The 26,191-nt window shown below is 40.5% G+C and overlaps 1 protein-coding gene across 1 annotated transcript in view; it reads right to left on the reverse strand.

The window, feature by feature from the left end:
- LOC140235077 (rho GTPase-activating protein 7-like) overlaps positions 1-26,191 on the reverse strand; it is a 162,716-nt gene that overhangs the window by 50,241 nt on the left and 86,284 nt on the right. The window contains exon 5 of the mRNA XM_072315113.1: positions 392-2,072. Coding sequence (XP_072171214.1) covers positions 392-2,072 — 1,681 coding nt within the window. The remainder of the gene's footprint in view (positions 1-391; positions 2,073-26,191) is intronic.

Consider the following 26,191-nt stretch of genomic DNA (forward strand, 5'->3'; position numbering starts at 1 on the left):
AAAAAAAAAATATCAACATTTCTGCTATAACAGAGTAAATCATAATGTTCTTCATGATTGAATATTTTCAAAATAATGATAAGTCAGATATATCAGAATATGAGACTGGGCATAACTGGGTTTGAATGAAGAAAAAGAAATTTCAAAATTTTATGCACAGACTGTATGGCAAGCTATGAGGGGATGACATCATCAATTCACCATTTGCATATTCATACTGTCTTTTCAAGAAGTGTTAAATGAAATTTAGTGGAACTTCAATTTTTCACAACATCCTTAATTTTCATCTGATTTTGATCTAATTTTCATTGTTGTGCTTAGAAGATTTTACTCTTCCTTTTCAGGCTAACTTTCAGCTGGTCTGAAAGTCCCCATTAACCCTTGTTCTTACCTGTCCTCTTGATGTTCACTTCCAGTTCATGGATACTCTCGTTGATGCCGACCAGCAATCGCTCCAGCTCCGAGCTGAGGCCCATGACCTCCGCCTCAAGGTCCGGGTCCATCTCAATACTAATGATGCTTTCCCGGATGCCCTCAATGCCGGCGTTTGGCAGACTGTTGCTGCGGTCACGCCGCGACCGGCGCTGCACTTCGGGCTGGGGCTCGAGGGCCGCCTCCTCTTGCTTCTCTTGCATGAGAATCTTGCTAATGTTTGTCAAGATGTCCAGTGTCTCCGCTTCCCGCTTGATATTCACACTATTTTTTGAAATATTGCACGATTCGTGGTCGTCGATGTCCGTGCACGTGGACACACTGGCGCTCCGCCTGTGCGACGATGGCGCTGCGCTAAAGGAGTCATGGAGGTGACCAATGTTTTTCAGGTTATAGATCTGTCGCATGAGTTCGGTTTCGGCAACCTCGATTTCAGCAGTGGGGAGGTTATCCAGGCTGGAGTGTAATGCAGGGGGCATGTTGTCGTACATACTAGGGCTGCGTAATCTCTGCGGGACATCGTCTTCATCCCCATCTCCCAGGGGCGACGACGTCGTGATGATCTCGTGCGACTGCCAGTCTGCGGGTTCCGCTCCAGAATGGCCCTGCCAGGAGTCGTTGCTACTGCTGCTTCTCGTCAGCATTGTCGTACCAGTCACGGATGGGATGCGGTTCTCCTGCCTGTTTGGTCGGCTGACCGTCTTGACTGCCAAATCAACACCCATATCCTCGAGATCACTAGTGAACACATCCTCACAGCTTTTGCTCTCATTGTTATTGTTCATCTTCTTCGACAACGCCAGCGTGGCTTCCTGCAAATTCGTTTCCACATCTAAGCTCATCTTTCGGTGTAAAGTCGGCGAGCTGGGTTCTGAGAAGACACGACCCATTCTCTTTGCATTGTTGCCCCGCCCCCCATTTGGAGTCCTCCTGCGCGTGGCGGGTGGGGTCACTAGCATTTCTGGGTATCTGCATGATGACTTTGCAGTATCCAGGTCAATACAATTAAAGAGTTCAATTTTTCGAGTAAGAGTACCATTGTCCTGGATAATGGGTCCACTGATTTTGGGGGCATCGCCCGATTTATGTTTCTGCCTCTGGCTCCCACGCTTGCCCTTCAGGCTGTCCAACCGCTTCAAAAAATTCTTTGCCCCTTTCATACGATCCCGACTGTTGTGAAGCCCATTCATGTCAGGTGGTGACTCCTTCTGAACCGTGGAAATCTGGATGATGGCACTCCTTGGATTTTGCATGTCTCGCTCCACTGGCACTGGCGTGGACGTCTTATAGTCAGATTTCGACACCGGCAAGCTTTGGCTCGAGGAGGATGGGACGATTCGCGCGTCTGGCATGTGCCTGCCACCGTACACCTTCTTCACCAGGGCAGGACTGTCAAAGCTGCTGGTGCTGGTGTAGCCCTCGTTGCGTTCGCTGTCTGTGGTGGTGACACTCTCGTGGCTGCTGTTGAGCCGCGGGAGCGTGTGCGTGTGCGTCGGACATGACTCGAGGTTCGGCGATGTGGAGAGTTCGCACTCGGGAGACTCCTCTCCTGTCAGGCGCCGCGACCATCGCCTGTTGGTGCGCATGTATTTCCACTTGTTACTGATTGCACATTGGTCCTCATCCTCAGATTCGTCACACTGCAGAGAAATAAAGATCACAAGAACAGACACCAGTATTATCATCATTATCTGAATTTTCAATCACACATGCTCAAAAACAAACATGTACAGCATTTCAAAGATAAATCCTGTACAAGATCCAAGACTCTTCAATCACTGCAGTAAGAAGAAACTTTCTATCACAATGTAAACACTTACACTTGTACACCTGAAACTTAGAAGATAACCATTCTAACAATATTGACTCGACTCCCTTTGTGCATCCACTGACTACGTGCGGCTAGCGGCAGCTGTACTACAATGTACTTTCAATCACTCCGAATTGGCAGCACACCAAAATCTGGCACACCCCCAGAGAATTTGAGAGAGCAAGAGGAACGGCTGTAAGCAAGCCGACCCTTCATCGACTCATCTGGCAGTGCCCCGTTTGTGCCCAGATTACACAGATAGTCCTGCGCATGTATCACCCGCCAGGGCATGGAATGTAGTAAGGTAGGGGAAAGGGAGAGGAGGGGAGGGCGGTGTGAAAGGGGAGATCAAAAACTTCCGAGGTACAAGACGTTCTTTCCCCCCCATCTCCAATTAGCACCTGGTGGGTAGGACACTGCCACTGTGTTGTGGTGAGTCACATACCGGGTCCATACCCCATCCTGATGAATTTTCTGACAGGAAAAACACTTCCCTTTACAATGGAATGGTCTACATCAAAATCTCAGATACCTTTTTGCAAAAATATTAAACAAGAAAGCAAAACTGCACTCCAGGAGCACTCTCCACATCTGCATCTAGAGAGTCAAAGAGAAAACTTATGTACCAACATTCATTGAGTCCCAGTGATTCTCAGTCTCTTGTTTTATGTAAGATATGAATATTTAGTTGGAAGAGCAATTCACCTTCACAGAAATAACACACTGATTTTATTCAAGTGAAATAAGACACACAGTTCTACAAATCTTGGAATAAAAATAAAGATGGAATCTTTCAGCCAGCAAATGTAAGGACAAGAGAGCCTATTAGTCACAAGGCAGCATCTACAGTTGGCATTGATTTGATGGATTATTCACCTTTTTTGCGCAGTCAGACTTTCACTATTACAACGTCCGTGCAGGACCTGAAATTCAATTACGCAGCATGACATAGGTTTATGATCCTGCCTGCGTAACACGACAGAGACCGGAGCAATGATGATGACAATGATGAATAGATGAAGCTGATTGCTGCCAATTTATATGATTGCCTCTAAGGTCCCGAAGAGAAAAACCGAGCCATACTACCCAACTGTCATTAATGGGGACATTTCTGTTTTGTTTCATCCATCTCGTCTGCATGCAGATGGCTGCGTTCCGATGATGAAAGGGAGGGTTTTTCAAGAGGGCTCTGGGATTAATTTGCTCCTGATTGCCACAGAATGATTTAACGCGATGACCTTTGTGAAGTTAGCGTCATTCCCTCCATCTCCCATCCCCCTTCTCCCAACCTCCATCGCAGAAGATGAACGAGGATGGCAGAGGAAAAAGATGAAAGGGAGGAGGATGACAGAGTAACTTGATTAAAATCTCTGCCCAATGCCTGGATCGACAACAAGGCCCTGCCATATCTCCCTGGTTGAGATGGTGTGCCTATATCAAGGTGCAGAGAGCTCTGATTGCAAGAAGGTGGTTGACAAGGGAGTCACGTTTCCCCCAGACTCTTTAAGAAGTTATCAGCGGCTTTCTATCAAACAGTCGGCAGCGGCACGGGTCAATGTGGCCAAATTTAGAGCACATTCATGATCAACAAACGTATCCCATTGTTTTGCATGTCACTGCACTATGGAAGGTTGGGATGCCATCCATGTTTTACAATCTCTCACACGTCTGTTTCACACAAGCCTGAATTAAATCTCAAGTCTATACCACAAACAATGTCTCCTTGATTTTAAAAGGAGAAGCTCTGAATGTGAGATGTTAAAGTGAAGTTAGCAACACATCTACCTTTCATACTACAACTGTCTTTACTTGGAAAGACCAAAAATTCACAAGGATATTAGAAAACTAAATCTTATGAGAAAGCAAAATTTGTTTTAAGAATTATGACCGTTGTGGATTTACAATACTTGAAACGTGACGTCAATCACTGAATCTAATTAGTATAGAAAACCTATCTATTACCACTCTTGTTCTACAAACCAACTTTACAGAGACTTTGTTTGAACAAGGATGTTTACACTGACACCTGATGAACTAGTGTCTGAGTAATCTCTCAACTCACAGTTAAGGTTTAAGTGAGAGTTGAATCTGTCTCAGTTTTAAAGGCATAATTTACCACTTAAAGATGGAACAAAAACCCAGCATTACTGCTTTAAAAAAAAGTTCTAAATGTGGGTAAGGGACAGAAACAACCAATGTGAAAATTTGAACCAGTATAATCAATGTTAAGTATTGTTAAATATACAAAATGTGAACAATAGTTAGAATAAAAATGTTTCCAGAATAAGCCATCTACAGTTACAATTTAATGAGGTAAAATAGTGATATTTCCTTATATTTAAGGCTTTATTGCAAACATTTTATATAGTATGATGTTTTGTGATACAACTGACCTCCACATATGCATCAAAAATGATATCTTGAACATTTTTAAAATCACTGCTCCCAAAGGGAAACAGGACCTTTAAGACCCAGTGGCATGAGGAAACATGGGGACCCAATAGAATTGATCTTTATTTCCTGCCAACTAGGGTACATTTGAAAACCAAGCGAACAGCGCCTACCAGCAAACATGAGCATAAAAGTGCACACTCATCAGTAAATGGTCAAATCAAGTCAAGATTTTTCAGCTGTATGTGTGCATACGTGTTACCTTGCTTTACATGTATAGATCAGTGATAAAGTTTACACACAATTTGCTATGTGGATTCTCAAATACATTTGAGCCAGGCCGAGCCTTCCCAATCCATGGTAGATTGGTATCCACATGCTGATGGGTTGTTTAAAGGGATCGTATAGTTTTGGTTGAGACCTGATTTCAGGTTTCTAACATTTTTTGGTGAGACAATGAGAAACCGCTTGTAATTCTATGAGGAATTCAATGTTTATTTGATGAAAATTGGTTTTGAAATGGTTGAGATATCCAAAAAAGAGCAATTCTAATTAAAGTGAGGGATCCACACTTTAGGCCCGTTCACAAACAACGAAAATCGAAATTTCAATCGCCATCCAAATTTCGATTTTTTTTTCGACCATTCATACACAGGGAAAAATCGCACTTCGCAGCAAGGAAAGAACGATCAGTGGCCAAACTGCGCATGCGCAAATCTTGCATGACCGAAGACTGACCCCGCAGTCCCAATAGAGTTTCGCACGCGCTGCGAACGATGAGACTAAAAATACCGATTTCCGAATCTCGATCGCGCTCACACACACGACGCTTGGCAAAATAATCGCGATTATTCTGAAAAATCGCACTAATAGTGCGAGTTGGATCGCGATAAGGATCGCGGTAATTAGTGAGATTTTTCTGTCCACACTGGAAAAAATTTCGAAATTTTGATCGCGATAAGAAAATCGATTTTTAAATCGCACTTTTTCCCTTGTGTGTGAACGGGCCTTTTGTTACAATGGCTTTGTTTCACTCTATTTTTGGATGTTTCAGTTATTCCAAACCCGATTTTCATCAAATAAACTTTGAATTAGCCAAATTCTCATATCCACCAATACTGTACCATCCCTTTAATGCCATGCTCCTGTCAATCTCACATGTGAATTTCCTAACTCATGGTCCAGGAAGTTGAGTCGAGATTAACAAGAGGATAATTATGTAGCATTGTTCTATCCCAAGGTGTACACAAACAAAACCTGGGACAGCTGCTTGCTACACAGGATGTGATTTTGGTAGTCAATATCAAACCCTCGATCTCCAATTCTTGGGAACAGTTCAGTATCTTACCTGTTAACCTGTATGTTTCATCTCATTTCCAATGAACAGCTTCATCATGCTTACACATCAGAAATGGAAGGGGGTGGCGTATAGTAATGAGGGTCAAAAGATACACAAAACAGAATGTTGGACATACGCGTGGCAGATCATGTGTCTGAAAATAATGTTACAATGCAGCTACACTGGCAAATACCTTAATTCTCTCTGGGGTTTTTTTTTTTATATTTTTGTATAATTCAGTATTTCTTTTTATATTATTGATCCCAAGGAGCATTATAGCACAATAAAGAGAAAGTAAATATGCACAGGTCATTCCTTTCAGTGCCAAAAAGGTTCTTGTACAAGCTTTTTAGATAGGTTTCACAATATGTCTGAAAAGGGCAACTCGATTCAGGGAGAAAACTCACATTGTCGAGAGCTATCACAATTGAAGATTGCGTTATGGATCACCAGTAATCACTGGGCAATTACATGTACATCAGTGTGTTTTTCATTCCAGAGACAAAATATTAGTAAATGTTTGCTCTAGCTTCACTAATCAAAGAGAAAATTTAACACTAACAAAAACATCAAGAAAATTATCTTCTTTTTATTGAATACATGACTGCCAACTTTAAGCTCTGTGGTCAGGTAAGGGTCTGGACAACAAATGCTAAATATAGACACCAGTAATAATAACCACACTACCAGAAAGACCGGAAGGTATGTGTGCACCTGTACACAGCGCATCTGCCGTCCTCCAGAGAGTCACAATTTCATTAGGGGACTACGATGACATAGACACAGAGGCTTTTTAATCATCAGAAGCAATGCCCTTAGCATGTAACTTACTACTCCCCCCCCCCCCCCCCCCCCCCCACAGCTCCGGTACTTTCCACTCTTCGATATTTAGTCACTTTCAGAAAAGGAAGAGGATGGAAAAAGAAAGGAAAAGAGAGAGCTCTATGATAACAATAATGATGGTAATATGATAACAGCAAAACCCAAAATGACAATGCACCAACCCTGCTTAATAAAGCAGTGACATGCCTCTGGGGTAATTGATTTTTCCACTTAAGAGCAGAACAGAAAATGACCCCCCCCCCCCCCCCATAAAAAACAACAAAAAAGCCCCAAAGCAATGATTACAAGAAGTTATGCAAAGCCGCAGAAGTTAAGAGCTAAAAAAAAAAACAACCCACAAAACAAAAACAGAAACATAATTCTGCAGGTCTGGTAGCGAGGGATGATTCCCTAATCACATCATAAGTGCTGGTAGTTTACCTCGTACGCAACTGCGGAACCCTGCTACAGTAATCATATTATGCCTGGCAGGCCTACCACAAAGTGTACCACTGAGAAAGTGAACATGCAGATGAACATCTCCACTTCGTAATCATCCTCATTACAGCGTGAGATTTGTTCTTATAGTGCTATGTTTTCTTTTTTTTTCTTCTATAGATTGTGAAGCTGAAATTAGCTTTCTGCCTCTAGAACAGTTTCATTGAGTCAAAAGGGGTCGGAGCTTTTGATCCTCACAGAATCTTCATCAGAGGCAAACTAACAAACGGGACAGTTTCAACGGAAATCTTTAGTGGCACGCAAAATTACGACATCTTAAGAGGCTATCTCTCCAAAAGCAAGACAACAATTGCAAAATATGCATTAAAATGTCTTATAATTTGCAATACTGGACATTTTGTTCATTATCAAGTGAACTGTAAAAAATATGATGTAGCAACACAAAACCTATGCTAATTATATTTGAATTTTGTTGGAATCGCTCGAGCTCTCTCAAAAGAAATGGCATCAGCTTTATATCCCTTGGTGTCACTGTCCTTCCGTCTGTCCATCCTTCCGGCTAAAGGTCAGTCAGTCCGTCTGGCTTGAGTACATTTCCTTGAGTCATCGTGCCGGAGGTTGTTACGGTAAATTGGGAGGAAAATGTCTCCTTGAACTTCCTGTCTGCAGTTGAATCTAGATCTGTGAATGCAATCCCATCAGGCCAAATTTGTTTCCACGATCGATTTCTCAGCCAATCCCGTAGCTGGGCAGAGCCACGGTTGGGGAAAAGGATAACAGCAGAAAAAAAAAATGCACACTAACTAATGGTTATGATGAAGGAGACATACCGCGAATGATGGATGTAGGGGGGGGGGGAAGAGAAGCTGCCTGGCTGAAGTCCAATGGATTGGATCGAACAAGACACATACCGACCTCGCTGCGATGGATGGTCTCTGGGTAGGATGCAGCATTGCAGATTTACGCAAATGTTTCCAGATCTGTCACATACGGAGATATGTGAGATAAATTCGGGGGGGGGGGGGGGGATGTGGGTTGTTGGGGTGGCCGGGAGAAGTTTGAGGCTTATCACGTCATTGAGACAGCTATGACAATGACGATGCTGTCTGTGGAAGACATCTGGAATGGCTATTAAGAAATTATGACTAAGGAAGGCATATTCCCTCAAACACATTTTCAGTCTCCGCTTTTCCTTCTCTTCCTCACACTCTCTTTCTCTATCTATCTATCTACCCATCTGTCTCTCTATCCATATTCATCTATCTGTCTATCTGTCTTTCTATACCACTATATCAATCTCTATCTCTCTCTGGATTTTTTTCATGCATTCAATTTAAATCTCCCTTTTCATTTTTAGAAATGAAGCATTTGCTGCATCCAGTCAACATAAGACCGACCCTGACTACCTATCCCTAACAATCCCTTTAAACGATATGCTAAGAGCACGTCGTGAAGAAGCATGTTTTTCACTGTCATACACTTCCAAAAAAGGTTAAAAACCTGAAACAAACATCGCTAACCACAGACTCTGTAACATGGTAATAAACACCCACGGAAGACTAGAGCCCCGAATCCCCGCACACTCAAACACCACTTGGGAGTGTTGTTAATGAACATTGTTGCATTCATGGCGGTGCTTTGCTGCCCACGCAGCCTCGGCAAAGCATACTTCCCTTCATCTCAAGCTGCTTAGAGAGGAGGAGCCCTCTCGCATCGCCGTACCTCATCTGCCCAGTTGATCATTCAAGCCGTGGACTTTATGCAATACTGGTTGCGCCTCGGCGCTATTCGCTCCTTCTGGGCGATACATGATCCTTTTCTGCTCCACCCCCTTGTATTTTGAATCAAGGAATCTTCGGGGACAATGAACCCCCTTTATTTTTTTTCTTTGCTCGGCAAAGCTCGGAGGTAAAGCTTACTTTGGACATGATACACGTTCTTAATCACTGATTGTTTGTGCACTAAGCATCATCTTCAGCACATAGGGGTGACTACCCCTGTGTGGTTTCACATCAAATTTGTACAGCAGACGATGGGGCAAGCACCACTGAATATTTCGAGCCTCCACAGAATAAAGAGTCATTGAGTGGCTGCACATGGCATCACTGAGCAAGAAGAGAATTAATCCTGCAGGCAAAACAACGGCCACTCGAGAAGCAAGTGTGACTCACTCGTTTGACTTTGAGAGGAGTTGGAATTACCAAAATGCAAATTTGTCTAATTTGTCTGGATGTTTTATTACATAATCAAGGGGGAAGGGACAGAGAAGCACTAGGGCACACCATTTCCCAGCAAAGCACATATTCATTATTTTCAATTTCATTCATTCATTTTGGCAAGACATAGAATTATACAAGTCATAACAAGGAAGTTACACAAAGCTACAATAGATCCCAAACATAGTCTGAATCTTGCGGTTTCCTTTGAACGTCCTTTCTTCTCTTGATAAAGATACTGCCAAAATAACAATAACAACAAGAATAACAACAACAACAACAATAACAAAGGTGTCATAACAAAGGACACTGGAATAATTTCAGCAATGGGAAAATAACAGTAGAACCACGCACATGCAAATCTGTCCATACAGACTGAATTTCAGCAGAGTGCTTTTCGCATGGCCATGAGAAGCAAATTAGGGACAATTCACTGCAATTATACCAGATCAGTCTGGTAAGTCACTCGTTTCTGACCCAGACCAATTCCTGAATGAGAGAATGACTCCACATAACCAGTTTATGCATCATTGACATACAATAGGACTTTGAGTGGTTTGGTGCAAACTACAGCAGAAAAAAAAGAAAATAATTCCCCTTTCTGATCGAATGCCACTGGAATAATGACAAAAGTCACCAAGGCTGTGAACAAGACTAGCGTATTAACCTTTCACCCAGAGACATCGACCAAGTCAGCTAGTGAAAGGTGATAAAGGGGGAAAATGACATATAAGTATCGCATCTTAAAATTCCTAGCCATTGGGACCATGACTAACAAGTTCGAGCAACATTCGATTCAATGAGAATTTTTTTAAAAAAAATGTAGCGAGGTACTCTGAGATCTCCCCCGTCTCAATGGCTCATTTTCCTGACTCCACTGTCCCGAACAAAGCAAAGTACCACACTACATCCAGAGAGTAAAAGGGGGGGGGGGGGGGGTGGGCAATGCCAGCCAACATTATGACTTGCCGGAGGGGAGCAGGCATTACCCCGTGTGATTACAGCTATTCTGTTGATATTTGCCGCTAAATTGATAACCACGGCACAGCAAATGACAGATGCGCTACTACAGTATCCAAACTCCTCGAACCTTGAGACGGAAATTATCCCCCTTTTTCCCTTCATCCAATGTCGTCCCATGCACGTATGTGGGATGACATCATGACTGCCATTAAATGAGTTCAACACACATGGGAAATTTAGTGCATCACTGAACATTACTGGCTGAACAGTCCCCACGACTTCTTTTCTTCTTTCTTTCTAGCAGGCTCAATTTACAATGACAGCCTACACCATACACACTAGACGCTATCATGGCATAAATCTGACAATGTAAGAATTCATATCATCTTTGGACAGCATTCTACAGTATTTCTGTCAGTCGTATCAAATTGTTTTGCACATTGAGCATGAGGTGAATGTATCATTATTCAATCGAACAGCTTTTCATTTCTGTTTTAATTCATGAGAAAGTGCAGTCCATTTATCTTCAGTTAAAAATCACATCAGAGAGTCAAGTTCTTCATCAGATAGACATCTTCAGTCACAAATTATCAGCCCTCTACAGAGTCTACAGGGCCTCCATCAGAGGCAGAGCTCCAGATGCCAGAGACCATGGCTGGATGGAAAGGAGACTGGTTGGTCTTCTTCTGCTTGACAACAGTTCGAAGAGCGCTTTTTGCCAATAGGGGGCTATGTGGGTGCTTCTTTATGCATAAACACTTATGATTTAAAGCACAAATTTGCAGTTTTTAAAAAATATTTGAGTTGGATTCAATATCCTCATTATGTAGGCCTCTCACTGCTTTTTCAGGGGTGGTCCTAAGTTTTGAAAGCATCATGGGAGGGGGGGGGGGGGGAGGGGGATTCACAAGTAAATTTTGATATTTGTCCAACTGCAGTTCATTACCAAACATCTGCTGTCTCTCTAATGGAATACATGTACAAAGCGTGCACTTTATATATCATCAGTATCATCAATTGCACAAAAAATGTGCAACCTTAGAAAACACCTGTAACATTTCAAACCTGCAGACTTTGGTGTTCCCATCACAAATGGGCAAATTGGACAGGAAGGGTACGAGTACGAGATGCTTTAAGTTAGGGGAGTCGAGTAGCAGGAGGAGAGGGTGGAGAGAAAAGACGGAGCTAGGGTGGGAGCGGGACCAACCAACGATACCCAAAAGCTTAAATCAAAACCCCCTCCAATCCCAACAAGGGACCGGCCGACCGACTACGCTCACCACAAAACCGCTCACTCTGCGGGAGGGAAGGTCATAAACTTTTGTCTCCAGGACTTCCCTGCCTACACGCTTTGGCAGCTACCGACCTGTGCACTAAATACGAGGAACATTCTTTCCTTCTTCCCAACTCTAAGACAGGAGTTCCAGCTTGCCGAGCGACGAAGTTGTGACTAATGCCTCTAGTATTCATTTCCAATTCTGGGAGTAGAGCATCAACAAAAAGTCCCTCATAACCTGAACATATCTATGAGAGATGCTGTTTTTGATCAAAGAGATGAATAAGCTGTTTTTGATCAAAGACATGAATAAGCTAACTGTCAAATCTAGGGTAGGCCTACACACTGATATATTTTTAAGACATACAAAATAATCAACAAAGGTCTTCTTTTTTTGCCTGATGGAGTTACAATATGTTCTCCTTGTTAGACCTTCTTTCACACCAACACCAAACTACAGTGCCGACCGCGGGAAACGTCACACTTTTCCGAGATCTGGACGAGGCCACTGACGCGTATCCCCGCGGGTACCCGCGGGTATACGCGTTCAGTGGACGAGTCCATCCGCCCGCACGGATAATCCATCCTCGGGAATTTGCGTCTCGATTGACGCGGGTTGGACGAGGGTGGACGAGGGTGGACGAGGGTATTCAAGGGCACATTCCCGTTAAGCTTTATTTTGACCGCTCAATCAAAATACATTTCATGGAGTTCCGACTTTGCCCATTTTCATCAAATTCCGATTTCAGGGGCTTCTTTTCGATTTAATCACACTCTGATGTCCACTGCCTTGATTGTTCGCTACTTTCTAAAGAAGTACACCTGCGGAAGTTGTGCACATGCGTTCATCACTCAAGTATCAATAATTATTAGAACATATCGACATCGGTTACGATCATCTCGCTATTCACGACTTTTAACGACCTGCGCCACCAAAATTTCATTGCTGAAAATTCGGTGGCCCAATCGGGCTACAAAAAAAGTCGGATGTTTGCCTTTACTTTTGAAAATGAACAGCGGTAACAGTCGGCTCCGTAAGCCCCAAAAATGAATGTCGCATGTTTACTTTTGATTTTAGAAATGAATCACGGTGACATTTGACTCCGTATGATACTGGAATAAATACCGAATGTTTGCTTTGGCGTTCGGAAGTGAATGATAATATTCAACTCCGTAAGACGATAAGATAAATGCCGGATGTTTGCTCTTACGTTCGAAAGTAAATAGCAATAACATTCAGCTCCGGAAGATGCTTGAGTAGGCTATATGTCGAATGATCCCTTTGACGTTCGGAAATGAATAACCAAAATTTTCAACTCCGTACGATGATAAAATAAAAGACGGATATTTGCTTTTACTTTCGAAAATAAATAGCAATAACATTCGGCTTCGGAAAATGCTAACGTAAATGTCAGATGATTGCTTTTACGTTCGGAAGTGAATAGCAGTAATATTCTGCTCCATACGATGCTAAAATAACTGTTGGATGTTTGTTTTTAGATTTCGAAATAAATAACAGTAACATTCAGGTGCGTTCGGTGGTAAAATTAATGTTCAATGATTGCTTTGATGTTCGGAAATGAATAACAATGACATTCAACTCCGTATATACGTTTATAAAATATACAATGTATATCTGATGTTTGCTTTTACGTTCGGAAGTAAATAGCAATAACATTCAGCTCCCGAAGATGCTAAAGTAAATGTCGAATGATCCCTTTGACGTTCGGAAATAAATAACAAAAATATTCAACTTCTTACGATAATAAAATGAATGACGGATGATTGCCTGTACTTTCGAAAGTAAATAGCAATAGCATTCGGCTCCGGAAGATGACAAAATAGATGTCAGATGATTGCTTTTACGTTCGGAAGTGAATAGCAGTAATATTCTGCTCCATACGATGCTAAAATAACTGTCGGATGTTCGCTTTTAAATTTCGAAATGAATAACAGTAACATTCACCTGCGTTCGATGGTTCGGAAATGAACACAATAATATTCAACTCCGTGTATACGATGATAACATAAATGTCTGATGTTTGCCTTTATGTTCAAGAGTAAATGGCAATAACATTCAGCTCCGGAAGATGCTAAAATAAATGTCGAATGTTTGCTGTGACGTTCGGAAATTAATAACAAAAATATTCAACTCCGTATACTGAGTATACGATTTTGCGTTCGGAAGTGAATAGCAGTAATGTTCTGCTCCATACGATGCTAAAATAACTGGCGGATGTTCGCTTTTAAATTTCGAAATGAATAACAGTATACATTCAGCTGCGTTCGATGGTTCGGAAATGAACACAATAATATTCAACTCCGTGTATATGATAACATAAATGTCTGATGTTTGCTTTTATGTTCAAGAGTAAATAGCAATAACATTCAGCTCCGGAAGATGCTAAAATAAATAACGCATGTTTGTTGTGACGTTCGGAAATGAATAACCAAAATAACTCCGTATATACGATGATAAAATAAATGTCTGATATTCGGTTTTACGTTCGAAATATAACAATAACAATCAGCTCCCTTCGACTTTCGGAAATGAATGATAATAATATTCAACTCCGTACGATGTTTAAATAAATGTCGGATGCTTGCTTATAATTTATATTGCTATGTACTTTCGCAAATAAATAGCAATAACATTTGGCTCCGGAAGATGCCAAAATGATTAATGTCACATGATTGCTTTTACGTTTGGAAGTGAATAGCAGTTACATTCTGCTCCGTACTATGCTAAAATAAATGTCGGATATTTGCTACATGTGTATTACATTTCGAAATGAATAGTAACATTCGGCTGCGTTTGATGGTAAAAAACAAAACAAAAACAAAACAAAACAAAACACACACAAAAAAAAAAACAACTGTCTGATGTCTGCCTTGACGTTCAAAATTCGGCCCCATACGATATGATGAAATAATTGTCAGATGACTCATTTCACTTTCGCAAGTGGACAACAGTGACATTCGGCTCCGTACGATGATAAAATAGATGTCGGATGTTTGCTTTTATATTTGGAAATGACTAACTGTTAAATTCTGCTCCGTATACGACAGTATACTCAGCAGCTCCAAAATTCGTGTTTTCCACCAGAATTCGTATTTTTTTTCAATCTCCCTCTTTTTGCTATGAGGCCTACAGGCTCTAAACATAACGTTATGACACATGCCGAAGCATCCAGCTGGTCACCAGCACGATAAAGATTCTAAACTATGCAATGTTCAGCGTTGATTGATTGCTTTCTCGCAATGTGTACAAGTGCAAGTTTGTACCTCCAAAATCTTTCTGGGCTGATTATGGAAGCTTCCATTTTCTAGCAGGTGACGGGGAATGCTTGATCTTCTCAAGAGAGCTTCTGTGTGAGCGGATGCAAAACTCTGTTCTGTGTTTCCAATTATGTACTATCAAAACATAATCATGCGTTGTTTTCAGGCTTTTTTCATTTTATTGGATTTTAAACATCAGTATTCTTCGAAGTATTCCAATTCCTTTTCCCCTGACTGGAATCGGAAAGTCTGCTATAACGATGATCGCAAAATGCCGCGCTGTGTGTGGAAGCGCCGATGTGGTGCAAACACGTGGCTTCATTTTCAAGTTTAAATGAATGCGCCATGTGCTCCTGCCTATAAGAGGTTACTGCAAGTTCGATGGATCGAATGCGCCATAGCTGAGCTGAGCTGAATGGCTTGTTTACGGTAAACATGCAATTTACGTTCGATATGAAGAAATCATTACGTCTTTCACGAGGGAAAAACACACAAAACAAACAAACAAACAAAATACACCCACGAACGAATGTTGATAGCCAAAACTTTGAAAAGTAATAAGCAGTTTTGATGCGCGTGAACTGAAATTAATTGTCCTTACACGTTGTATTTTGCTGTCTAACCAGGTGATGACTGCATCTCATTGGACCTTCTCGTAGTGAATTTGTCTGGGCATACGAGACCTTTCATGTATTTCTGTGATTGCATTTTTAATTGACTAATAATCAATCCTTTTGTTATTGTTCAGGGAACATTAGATATTCGATCAAGTACACTATAATCGACTCTTCGATGTTCCCTACTATGCGCCAAAAGAAAGGCTATAGACATAGAATCATGATATCTTTGGAATTATTCCTTTAATTCAACTAATGAGCTGGTTCTTCGATCGATATTTCCAGGATACTTACACGCTGTTTATTCCAATGCGCGCATTCTTTCGTCTGGCACGCACCTGGGTGTGGCACCTGCTTTTGTGGAAATTTCCACAAGGGAGAGGGGTGGGGTGTCAAGTTTCTTCGAGCCGAAGAGACTGCATACACAATCTCTTCGCTTTTATTTATTGTCATTCGTGTTTTCGCCTTATTCTTTGCTGATATTGAACATTTAGATTTAACTTTACGAAAGTTGCTATAGCACATGGTTCGTTTTGTTGTGAGGTGTACGTAATTTCTTTTTTTTTTTTATCATTCTTGAGAGGGGAAAGAAGAGTAAGGGGGAAAGAAGACTAGAGGGAAAGGGAAATGAAACAAACGTCACGTACGCTAAGCATTCACAGGAAGCCGTCTTTTTACACCAGTCACCAGCATAGTTATCATCACTATCAGACATCACTCAAGATCATTTTAGCCTTTTCCTATGATCAACATTAAGAAACACGCATAATCCCTCGAGATAAATACCTAGGAAACTCATAGTTACGTTCAGACGGCAGGCCCTAACCTCGAGGTTAGGAAACAAATACAAAGTATCAACACTTCCCAACAACACAAACATTTAGAAAAGACAACAAATAGCACATCGAAGCGGCTGGGATCAAACTCCGTCGCTTCGATTGCAGCGAAGCGGAGAAATCGCCGTTACGAAAATAACAGTGCGAGACACTAAGAGAATAACGTTTAAATACTTCAAAGTATAAAGGGAACAGATAAAGTGATATAAAATGCAAGAAATCGTACTAAACGAGGTGTGAGAAACGACGGAAATAAAACGAAGTTTAGTAGTAAGCTTAGGCCCTAGCAAAAGTTTTGCAGCACCGAAAGCCACGCGAAAATAAACACACATATAAAACTCGGTATTGCGACGAGATCCTATGGGATCAAGTCAATAAACGACACAAAACAAAGGAAATTGATTCATTTTGACGGGAAAATAGTTTGTTATAAGTATTCTGTTATATGAAATCTCCTTTAATAGGCCTAGAAATAATCGAGTTTCCACGATACTCTGGAAAGAAAGTTCGAACGCTTTTCACCTGCACATATACTGCAGAGGGCAGTGCACATCAGTCATCAATACACGAACAGAAACTCACCTCTACAACTTCCTCGCAGAAAATGATGCAATAGCGTTATAAAAAAAAAACACACAACACTCTAAAAATCATTTCGTACTTAGGAGGCAAGGGACAACAGGATGAAAAGAAGAGAAAAAGAAGCAGACATTGCACAACGGGACGCTTTCACCCCGCCTCATACGGTACTGTAGTGGCAGCTAGCTACAGTGTGTAGACACTCCCCAGCCGGCCGGCCACACATTGGGATACCACGGCGATCCATGTAAACATCCAGGGTCCGTAGGCGACAGGGATTCACGCGCGCGAAGTTCTGTTCGGTGTACACAGTACGCAAGCAGCGATATGCGTGTGCGCACATTTTTCTATTCAGCGCTTTCCACACACGGTGCGTACGCAATGCATCGATATCCCAGCTGAATACAGATAACATGGCACATGCGACGTGCGTTTGCGATATTTTTACCCATTATTTTTCCCCACTGTGAATTCGTACTTTCTAAGGACGTTTTCATATTGTCGTATTCCCTTCGATTTTTCGTATACGAATTTTTCGGAACGGTTGGCAGCTCTGGTACAATGCTAACATAAATAACAGATTATTGCTTTCACATTTGAAAATGATTAATGGTATACATAGGCTCAGTATGATGCTTAAATAAATAGAGGATGTTTGCTTCACATTCGGAAATCAATAAGGGTAACATTCAGCTCCATAAGATGCTAAAATGAATGTCGGTTGTTTGCTTTTATACAGTGTATTTGAAAATGATTAACGGTAATATTCGGCTCCGTAAGGTTCTAACATACTATAGTAAATGTTGGATGATTGCTTTTACAATCAGAAATGAATAGCGGTAACTTTCGGCTCTTTACAATGCTAAAACAAACAATCAGGAAATGCTCCCACTTTCTCATCCCAAAAGTAAGCTATGACCACCTATATAGGCATCAACTTTTATAATTATCTATAAGCCTATTTGCTAAATCTTAGAATTCAGAATAATGGTGATAAGATGATCTACTTTTGTATTCATTTATTTTAGACATGGGTACCTGTCACGTCAGTAATGCTTAATAATTGTTTTTAGTAGGACCGATTTAGTTTTTCCTATGTTTTTCTTGATTTTTTTGGCCACCGAACAGGCCGGCCGAGCATTGTTTAGGTTAACCACGCGTGGTGATAATCGCGCCCATTGATCGCTCTGTCCAGCTGGCTTAACCCTATTCTAACTGGGAGGAGTTTTTACTGGGGTGACCCCCCCCCCTTCAGATCTCGGCCACCGATCGCGCGATCGCTGCGAAATTTTTCCTGAAGATAGAGCTGGATGTCAACTACAAGATTACATGGTCATACAATAGAAAAATATTGCCTTTCTATTTTTAATAAATTGATGCAAAGTTGTGCATGAAATCATATTTTCACCTATAACTCCATAAAAAAGACTGAAGTATTGCTAAATTTTTGTGTCAAAATTCCTCAAGACATATAAACCAATTTTCATTTAAAAATAAAGCACAGTCAAAACCAATTTCTTTTGTTTTTTATTGTTTTGTTAATTTCTTATGTATTTTATTGTTTTTTCGACCTTGTGTTTTCTGTTGTTTTTCAAAATTTGTTGCAGGCACTTTTTCAGGCTTATCTACACTATATAGAATTGATTAATTTCAATGGTTCAAAGATGAAATACTATAATTTATATCAATTTAACCCCAAAAACACAATTTACATTCAATTTGCACACGATATCATGAATTTGAGCTGTTTTCCGGTTGACATGCATTTGCATGACATTACGTAACTTCAGAACGGTGTACTCAGACGTCGCAAATTTGGTCTCAAAATATGCGGAAGACTTCAATGAAAAAAGTTGTGAAACGACGCGGCAAAATCTTTGCTCGTTGCAGAATCGTGACGCGAAACGTGGGGGGGGGGTCAATTTGACCCCCCCCCCCCCCCAGTTAGAATAGGGTTAAGAGTATGCATATTGACCAAAAATAGAGGGATGCTAATTTACTCTTACAAGCTATCGCTACTATTTAAGTTGAAAACTGGAACTTTCTGAAAGGTTAAAGATGATCGTAAAATCAGTTCTGGCTACAGGATTTTATAATAATTATAATAGCATACAACATGTACCAAGTTTTCATCGTTTACCTGTCTTATCACTCCAAAGCAGTTCAGCTTAACTGTTGGCTTATAGAAGTGATCATCAATCGGTAAGGATTAGTCAGATGAATTCATGAATTCTCTTTATGCATCACGGCTAATCGAACTATTCAACATCGTTGAAGTAACCATACTTTTTTATTTTCATAGTTCAAACTATTTCTTAACATTTATATGCAAAACGAAAGTACTCTACACGTTTTTCAAAATGCTCAGATGTAGTGAGTCAATTCCACAAAGATTGCATTACGGCAACCTTTACTGACCTAAACAAGTTTTCTATAGAGCTATCAGTTCTATTATAATGGCATTCTGATAACTTCGACTGCGTTTTGAAGTCGTACCGAGCACAGCATTCAAAACAACGGGTTCCTCAGGTCCTCTTTAGGTACTGGTATACTTGCTAAAAGCATTCTCTTTAGCTTCCATTGACAACAACATGGGAGGAGAATGGAAGCGATCAACTTTCTCGGTAAATGAGGCTTTTCGTATATAGCACGCATTGCGTGCCTCTTTCTTTTTTCTGTTTCTGTTGTTTCAAACTACACTGCAGCCGACACACAACACAAACATACCAAAGTTTACATTCAGGCAACCGTATTTTGGTATTGGTTAGAATCGAATTATATCTGTCTTGTGATTGGCTAATTATCTGTAGCAAAAACAAAACAAAACAAAACAAAACAAAAACAAAAACAAACAAACACAAAAATGCTGAAAACTGCTTATCGAATATCAGTGGCGTGCCAAAGGAGTAAAATGGAGTCTATACTCTAAAGGGGCCTGAGCTTTTGATTCCAAAAGAATCTTCGTCAGAGGCAAAATGATAATCAGGCAGGGAAAGCAATCACATTATAAAGAAGTTCACACAACACGAACAGTCAGGGACAGGCTAGGGACACGGAACAAAGAAAACAAAAGGAGAGGATGGGAGGTCATGGGCAAGGAGGCCAACAGGTGAAGGGAGGGGGATTAAAGCAGGAGGGTGGATAGACAAAAGGCATAGGAGGGTCAGTGATAATCCTGAGTGCCATGGGGGTGCATCCATTTAAGAATGAATTTTCTCACACACCCAAGCTGTCGCCATTTATGTGTGTGCGATGAAGCGTTAACGCCGTCGCTATAAAGCAGGATTGTTGCATCATGGGGGGGGGGGGGAACGGGTTGTGAGCTTGAACATAACCTGAACTTTAAGGGCGATTTTCTTTTTTTTTTCTTCTTCTTTTATGACTTCTAGGGATGCGGAAAGGGGTTGTTTTATGTATTATTGTAAAGATAAAACTATACAATGTATGTAGAATTCAAGTATTTATATATATATACATGTGTAGACATGCCTAAAATTTCGTTTACTGCGACATACGCATTTCGACCGAGCGCATCACGACCTATATGGACTACGCACATGTATTCTTTTATCTTGCGCTCTGCTTTTGTGGGAATTTCTTCAAGCATAGGTGTCAGGTTTTCCTACGTTACGTCTGCGGTCATTAATTCCATATTTGTTAGTTTGTCTGCTTTCTTATTCTGTGTTTATGCATTTTACTTGAACTTAAAGGTCTAGACATTTCGTTTGCTAAATGCACGCGAGTCACGTTGCATTGTATGATGTATTTTGTTTCGTTGACCATTCATGAGAAGCGTTTCTTTGAGCAAACTCTCTTTTCACGCCAAAATCACTTATAGAAGGTAGTCATCCACATTGGTTATCAAAATAATAATTCCGTCATTTTCCTTTCGTTCAGAAACAGGAATCAGAATTCTCAACACGTCATCCACATTGGTTATCAAAACAATTCCGTCATTTTTCCTTTCGTTCAGAAACAAAAATCTGTTATTCTCAACACGTTATTACAAAAATTACATCTCACAGCAATAATAGGGCCTACTATATTATAGAACCAACTCATCGCAGCAAAATGACACATTACGGTTACGAGGACATACACAATGCTTGAACAAATTACTTTGCTTCAAAATGTAGAAACAGATGAAGTGACATAACAAGAGAAAGGGCGCACCGAAAGAGGTACACTGTATCAAGATCAACTAAGATAAACTCTAACAAAAAAGAAGAAGAAGGAGGAAACTATTCCCCCCCCCCACACACACACACACGCACACACATACACACAAACGAGTAGATACACAAAGGTCATATGTTTACCTTTGGGAGCAGTGATTTAAAAGATGTTTTAGATATCACATGTGATGCATAATAGGTCCGTTGTGCAAAGCATCCTACATAATTTTTTGTAATAAAGCCTAGAATATAAGGAGATATCAGTATTTCTCTTATAGATTGTAAAGAACCTTCGGAATTAGGACCTTTGTTTCATTTTCGGATTAACGAACCTTCGGCATAACGAACCTTATGTCATTTTTTGATAAATGAACCTTTGGAATAACAAGTTACAAACCTCATATTTTCGGATTAACGGACCTTCGGAATAGCGAACTGTAACCGTTCACATAGTGTACTGTATTTTCGATCATACGGATTCAATTTTTTTTTTCCAGCAGTTGTTTCTATCCCTATAACTCACATTTCAGAACTATGGGGGTTTTGTTTCATGTATACGTGGTGAATTAATACGCCTTTAATGCAAGAGCAAAAACATGGGAAAGTTTGAATGCTTTTCACGTGCACAGATTCTGATAGGTATTATCCCGTAACAGGGGCGGATCCAGGAATTCCGTAAAGTGGGGGCGCGTTTACAAAATTAAAGGGGGCGCACGCACCCCTCCCCCATTTTTTTTTTTTTTTTTTTTTACATTTCTTTTGTTTCAACAAAAAAAAAAATAAAAATAAAGGGGGAGGGCGGGCGCCGGTTGCGGTCCTCCCTGGATCCGCCCCTGCGTAACCAAGTAAGTTTGAGAGAGAAAAGTTTGAGCCAAAAACACAGCGTTGACAAGTACTACCACAAATTGCATAGTACACAGTACGAGAAAGTATACAGCACGAGATCTCTAGTTTGATTTTCATTTCGCTTCGAATAGTAGACGAGCAGTGACAATCCGTCAAAGTGCTAACTACAGCTAGGGCCTAGCGGCACAGTTTACAGGTCTACCTTCTGTTCACTGCATGGTACACATAAACAAGAACAAAAGCGTTTTCTTCTTTTGCATGTTAGCATGGGGACGATAGTGAATTAAGTTCACCAAGATTCAATGTTTGTAAACAAGAAAGCAGCGCGGAGCAAAGACCTCAGATCGTTGTTATAGCACACGTGCATCTATTGTGGTAACATTTTAATCAACGCACTAACACCATCTGAACATACTCAACGATCATGCCACACAATCACTGTGAAGGGGAAATGTTCAGCAACAACAAGAGCACGAGTATGTAGCCTACCATATACTGCACGCGCATTCATTCCGTGAGTGCCAAACACAAGCTAGAAACACACGCAATAAAGAAACATCGCAAGTTCGTGAACTGAGGGACCCTTTTTTTGTCTTATATCTTAACAAGATAAAGACGTGATTTCGGGTGCTGTTCGTTATTCCGAAGGTTCGTTATTCCGAAGGTTCGTTTATCCGAAACACATAAATTCCCTAAACCACAGAGGTTCGTTAATCCGAAAACGAAAAAAGGTTCGTTAATTCGAACATTTGCGGCGTTATTTCGAAGGTTCGTTAATCCAAAAATGACATAGGGTTCGTCATTCCGAAGGTTCGTTAATCCGAAAATGAAATAGGGTTCGTTATCTCGAAGGTTCGTTGATCCGAAATGATATAGGATCCGAAATGATATAGGGTCCGTAACGAACCTTCGAAGTAAGTCGAGCTTTGTTTCATTTTCGGATTAACGAACCTTCGGAATAACGAACCTTATTTCATTTTCGGATTAACAAACCTTCGGACTAAAGAACCTTACTAACGAACCTCCGGAATAACGAGCTGTAACCGTGATTTCATATCCAATTTGTTTAATTGGACCTTTTAAAAGCTATGACTGTATCGAATCATTGAGAGCAATGAAATTTAACGGCCTTCTGTCCGCCGTATCAAAAGTGTGATGATAAAGGGGATGTGCGCATTGTCATTCGAAATACATGTAACTACATGTAACTCTACATTTAAGTAATTAGTCTGATTATTATATAGAAACTGATTTTGGGATTGATAGTCACTACTGACAGTTTTTATTCTCGTAAACGGCACCTGTCAATCTCACAGGCGTCAAGTCGAAGCACTCACACGTCATGAATTGACCATAACGTAAAAACGACAGAACTCTACACACAAGAGTTCTGTGATAAAAACACGCTGGGCACACAAGATGAGTATGTTGGAACCACATGGCGCACTCACTGCTGGTAGGGCAAGCACGTGCTTTGCTCATCGAACTGATCGTTTTTATAGCGATCATAATATCGCTGCACAGCAGAGATTCGTATTCCAATGCACAGTAGGCCTACTCTCTCTCTCTCTCTCTCTCTCTCTCTCTCTAAAAAAAAATGAAAACATTCACACTTGAAGGGGTGGATACATTTAAAACGGAGTCAATTTAGAGTGAATTTGGAGTGAATTTTGAGTGAAAATGTTCATTTTCACTCGGAGTGACCTCCGGGATCACTCGAGGATTTTGGAGTGCTATTGATGTAGCGCGATTCCGCTGCTTAAATGCATTCAGTTTTGCTCATAATCATTGATTTCATCCTTCTTTTTTTTTTTTTTTTCTTGGAAAGCAAGCACTCCTTAAAGAGGGAAAACCCCGATTGGACAAATTGCGACGTAAACATGCATTGACATAGTTATGTGATACGTATAAACAATTTATCATGAAAGGAGAGAAGGGTACCTACAGTACATGTATCCAAGATAAACATTATGCATGCACGTGTAGTACCACTTCTCGGGGACTCGAGTGAAGTTAAACGCAGCTTTGTTGATTACATAATGCCACTCTGGTGGTTTCGCCATACCCTTCTCTCTCTCCTACGTTTTCTTTGTTTTCTCCCTCTCTTTGTCTTTTTCTTTTTTCCCTACAAATCGTGTACTTTAAGAATAGACAGACGGTGTTAAACTTCAACTCAAGTGGCTTCTTAAGATCTGCGCCTCTTTCATCCATCTTAGGGACCGTGACACTATTGTGAATGACACAATTAAAAGCATCACACAAGGACTTTCACGCCTCGTTAGACCTTTAAGACTCAGATCTTTTTCTTTCTTTTTATGTGTGTGTGTGTGTAGACGTGGACGCCATTGGGAAATATCAAGCTCGAGACAATAAGTGGCCACTTACAATATAATGACCGACCGATGTTGAAGGTAGATTAAATCAGTAACTAAGTCAGAAATTGGGGAACCAGTAAATAAATAGGCAGCGATCGACACTTCGACGGTTTGCCAATCTAATGTGCAGCGATCGACGTCGAAAGTGTCAATCAAATACGTTATTTACGGTCGACGTCGAAGGTTGATAAAATCAGTAAGCAGCGATCGATGTCGAAGGTTGATAATCGGATGGGTGCTGTTCGTAATATTCCGAAGGTTCGTAATTCCGAAGGGTCGTTAAATTCGAAACACACAAATTCCCTAAACCTACAGGTTCGTTAATTCGAACGTTTGTGGCGTTATTCCGAAGGTTCGTTATTCTGAAGATTCATGAATCCGAAAATGAAATTAACGGAACAATATACCTTCTGAATAACGAATCTTCGGACTAGAGAGCCTTCGGAATAACGAACATCGGAATAATAGCTACCGATGTGTAAGGTTGATGAAATTATTAAATAGCGACCAATGTCCAAAGTTGATTAGGTCATACCGTCCGACGTTAGTGATCGAGAAAACTATAAAGTAGCGGCTGATGTCGAAGGTTGATAAAATAAGGACAATTAAATCAAATAGGTATAGCGTCCATAATGTCGAGATCAAATAAAATTGAGCAGCAACGAAGTGTCGAAGGTTTATGTAATCAACTTGGTATCGCACGACGTCGAATGTTAAGCAAAATTATCTGATTTATCCGACATTTGTTTTAGCGACCAATAATAAAAATAGCGACCAATGATAAAATAAGGACAATTAAATCAAATAGGTATAGCGTCCATAATGTCGAGATCAAATAAAATTGAGCAGCAACGAAGTGTCGAAGGTTTATGTAATCAACTTGGTATCGCACGACGTCGAATGTTAAGCAAAATTATCTGATTTATCCGACATTTGTTTTAGCATTGTAAAGAGGCTAAAGTTACCGTTATTCATTTCTGATCGCAAAAGCAATCATCCAACATTTACTAGTATTTTGACACCTTACGGAGCCGAATGTTACAGTTAATCATTTTCAAATGTTAAAGCAAACAACCGACATTCATTTTAGCATCTTACGGAGCTGAATGTTATCCTTTTTCATTTCCAAACGTGAAAGCAAACATCCGCTATTTATTTTAGCATCTAACTGAGCCGATTGATACCGTTAATCATTTCCAAATGTAAAAGCAACAATCTGTTATTTATCTTAGCATCGTTCGGAGCAGAACATTACCGTTATTCATTTCCAAATTTAAAAGCAAACATCCGACAATCATTTTAGCATCGTACGGAGCCGAATGTTACTGTTTTTCATTATGAACGTCAAGGCAGACATCAGACATTTACTTTACCATCAAACGCAGCTGAATGTTACTGTTCGTCATTTCGAAATGTAATAGCAAATATCCGACATTTATTTTATTATATGGAGCAGACTGTTACTGCTATTCACCTCCAAACGTAAAAAGCAATCATCTGCCATTTTCTGGGCATCTTCCGGAGCCAAATGTTATTGCTATTTACTTTCGAAAGTAAAAGCAAACACCCGGCATCTGTTTAATCATCATACGGAGTTGAATATTAGTGTTATTAATTTCCGAACATCAAAGGGATCATTCGACATTTATTTTAGCATCTTCCGGAGCTGAATGTTATTGTTATTTACTTTTGAACGTAAAAGCAAACATCCGGCATTTATTTTTATCATCGTACAGAGTTGAATATTATTGTTATTCATTTCCGAACGTCAAAGCA

The sequence above is a fragment of the Diadema setosum genome, chromosome 11 (genome assembly GCF_964275005.1).
Source record: "Diadema setosum chromosome 11, eeDiaSeto1, whole genome shotgun sequence".
Lineage (NCBI taxonomy): Eukaryota > Metazoa > Echinodermata > Echinoidea > Diadematoida > Diadematidae > Diadema > Diadema setosum.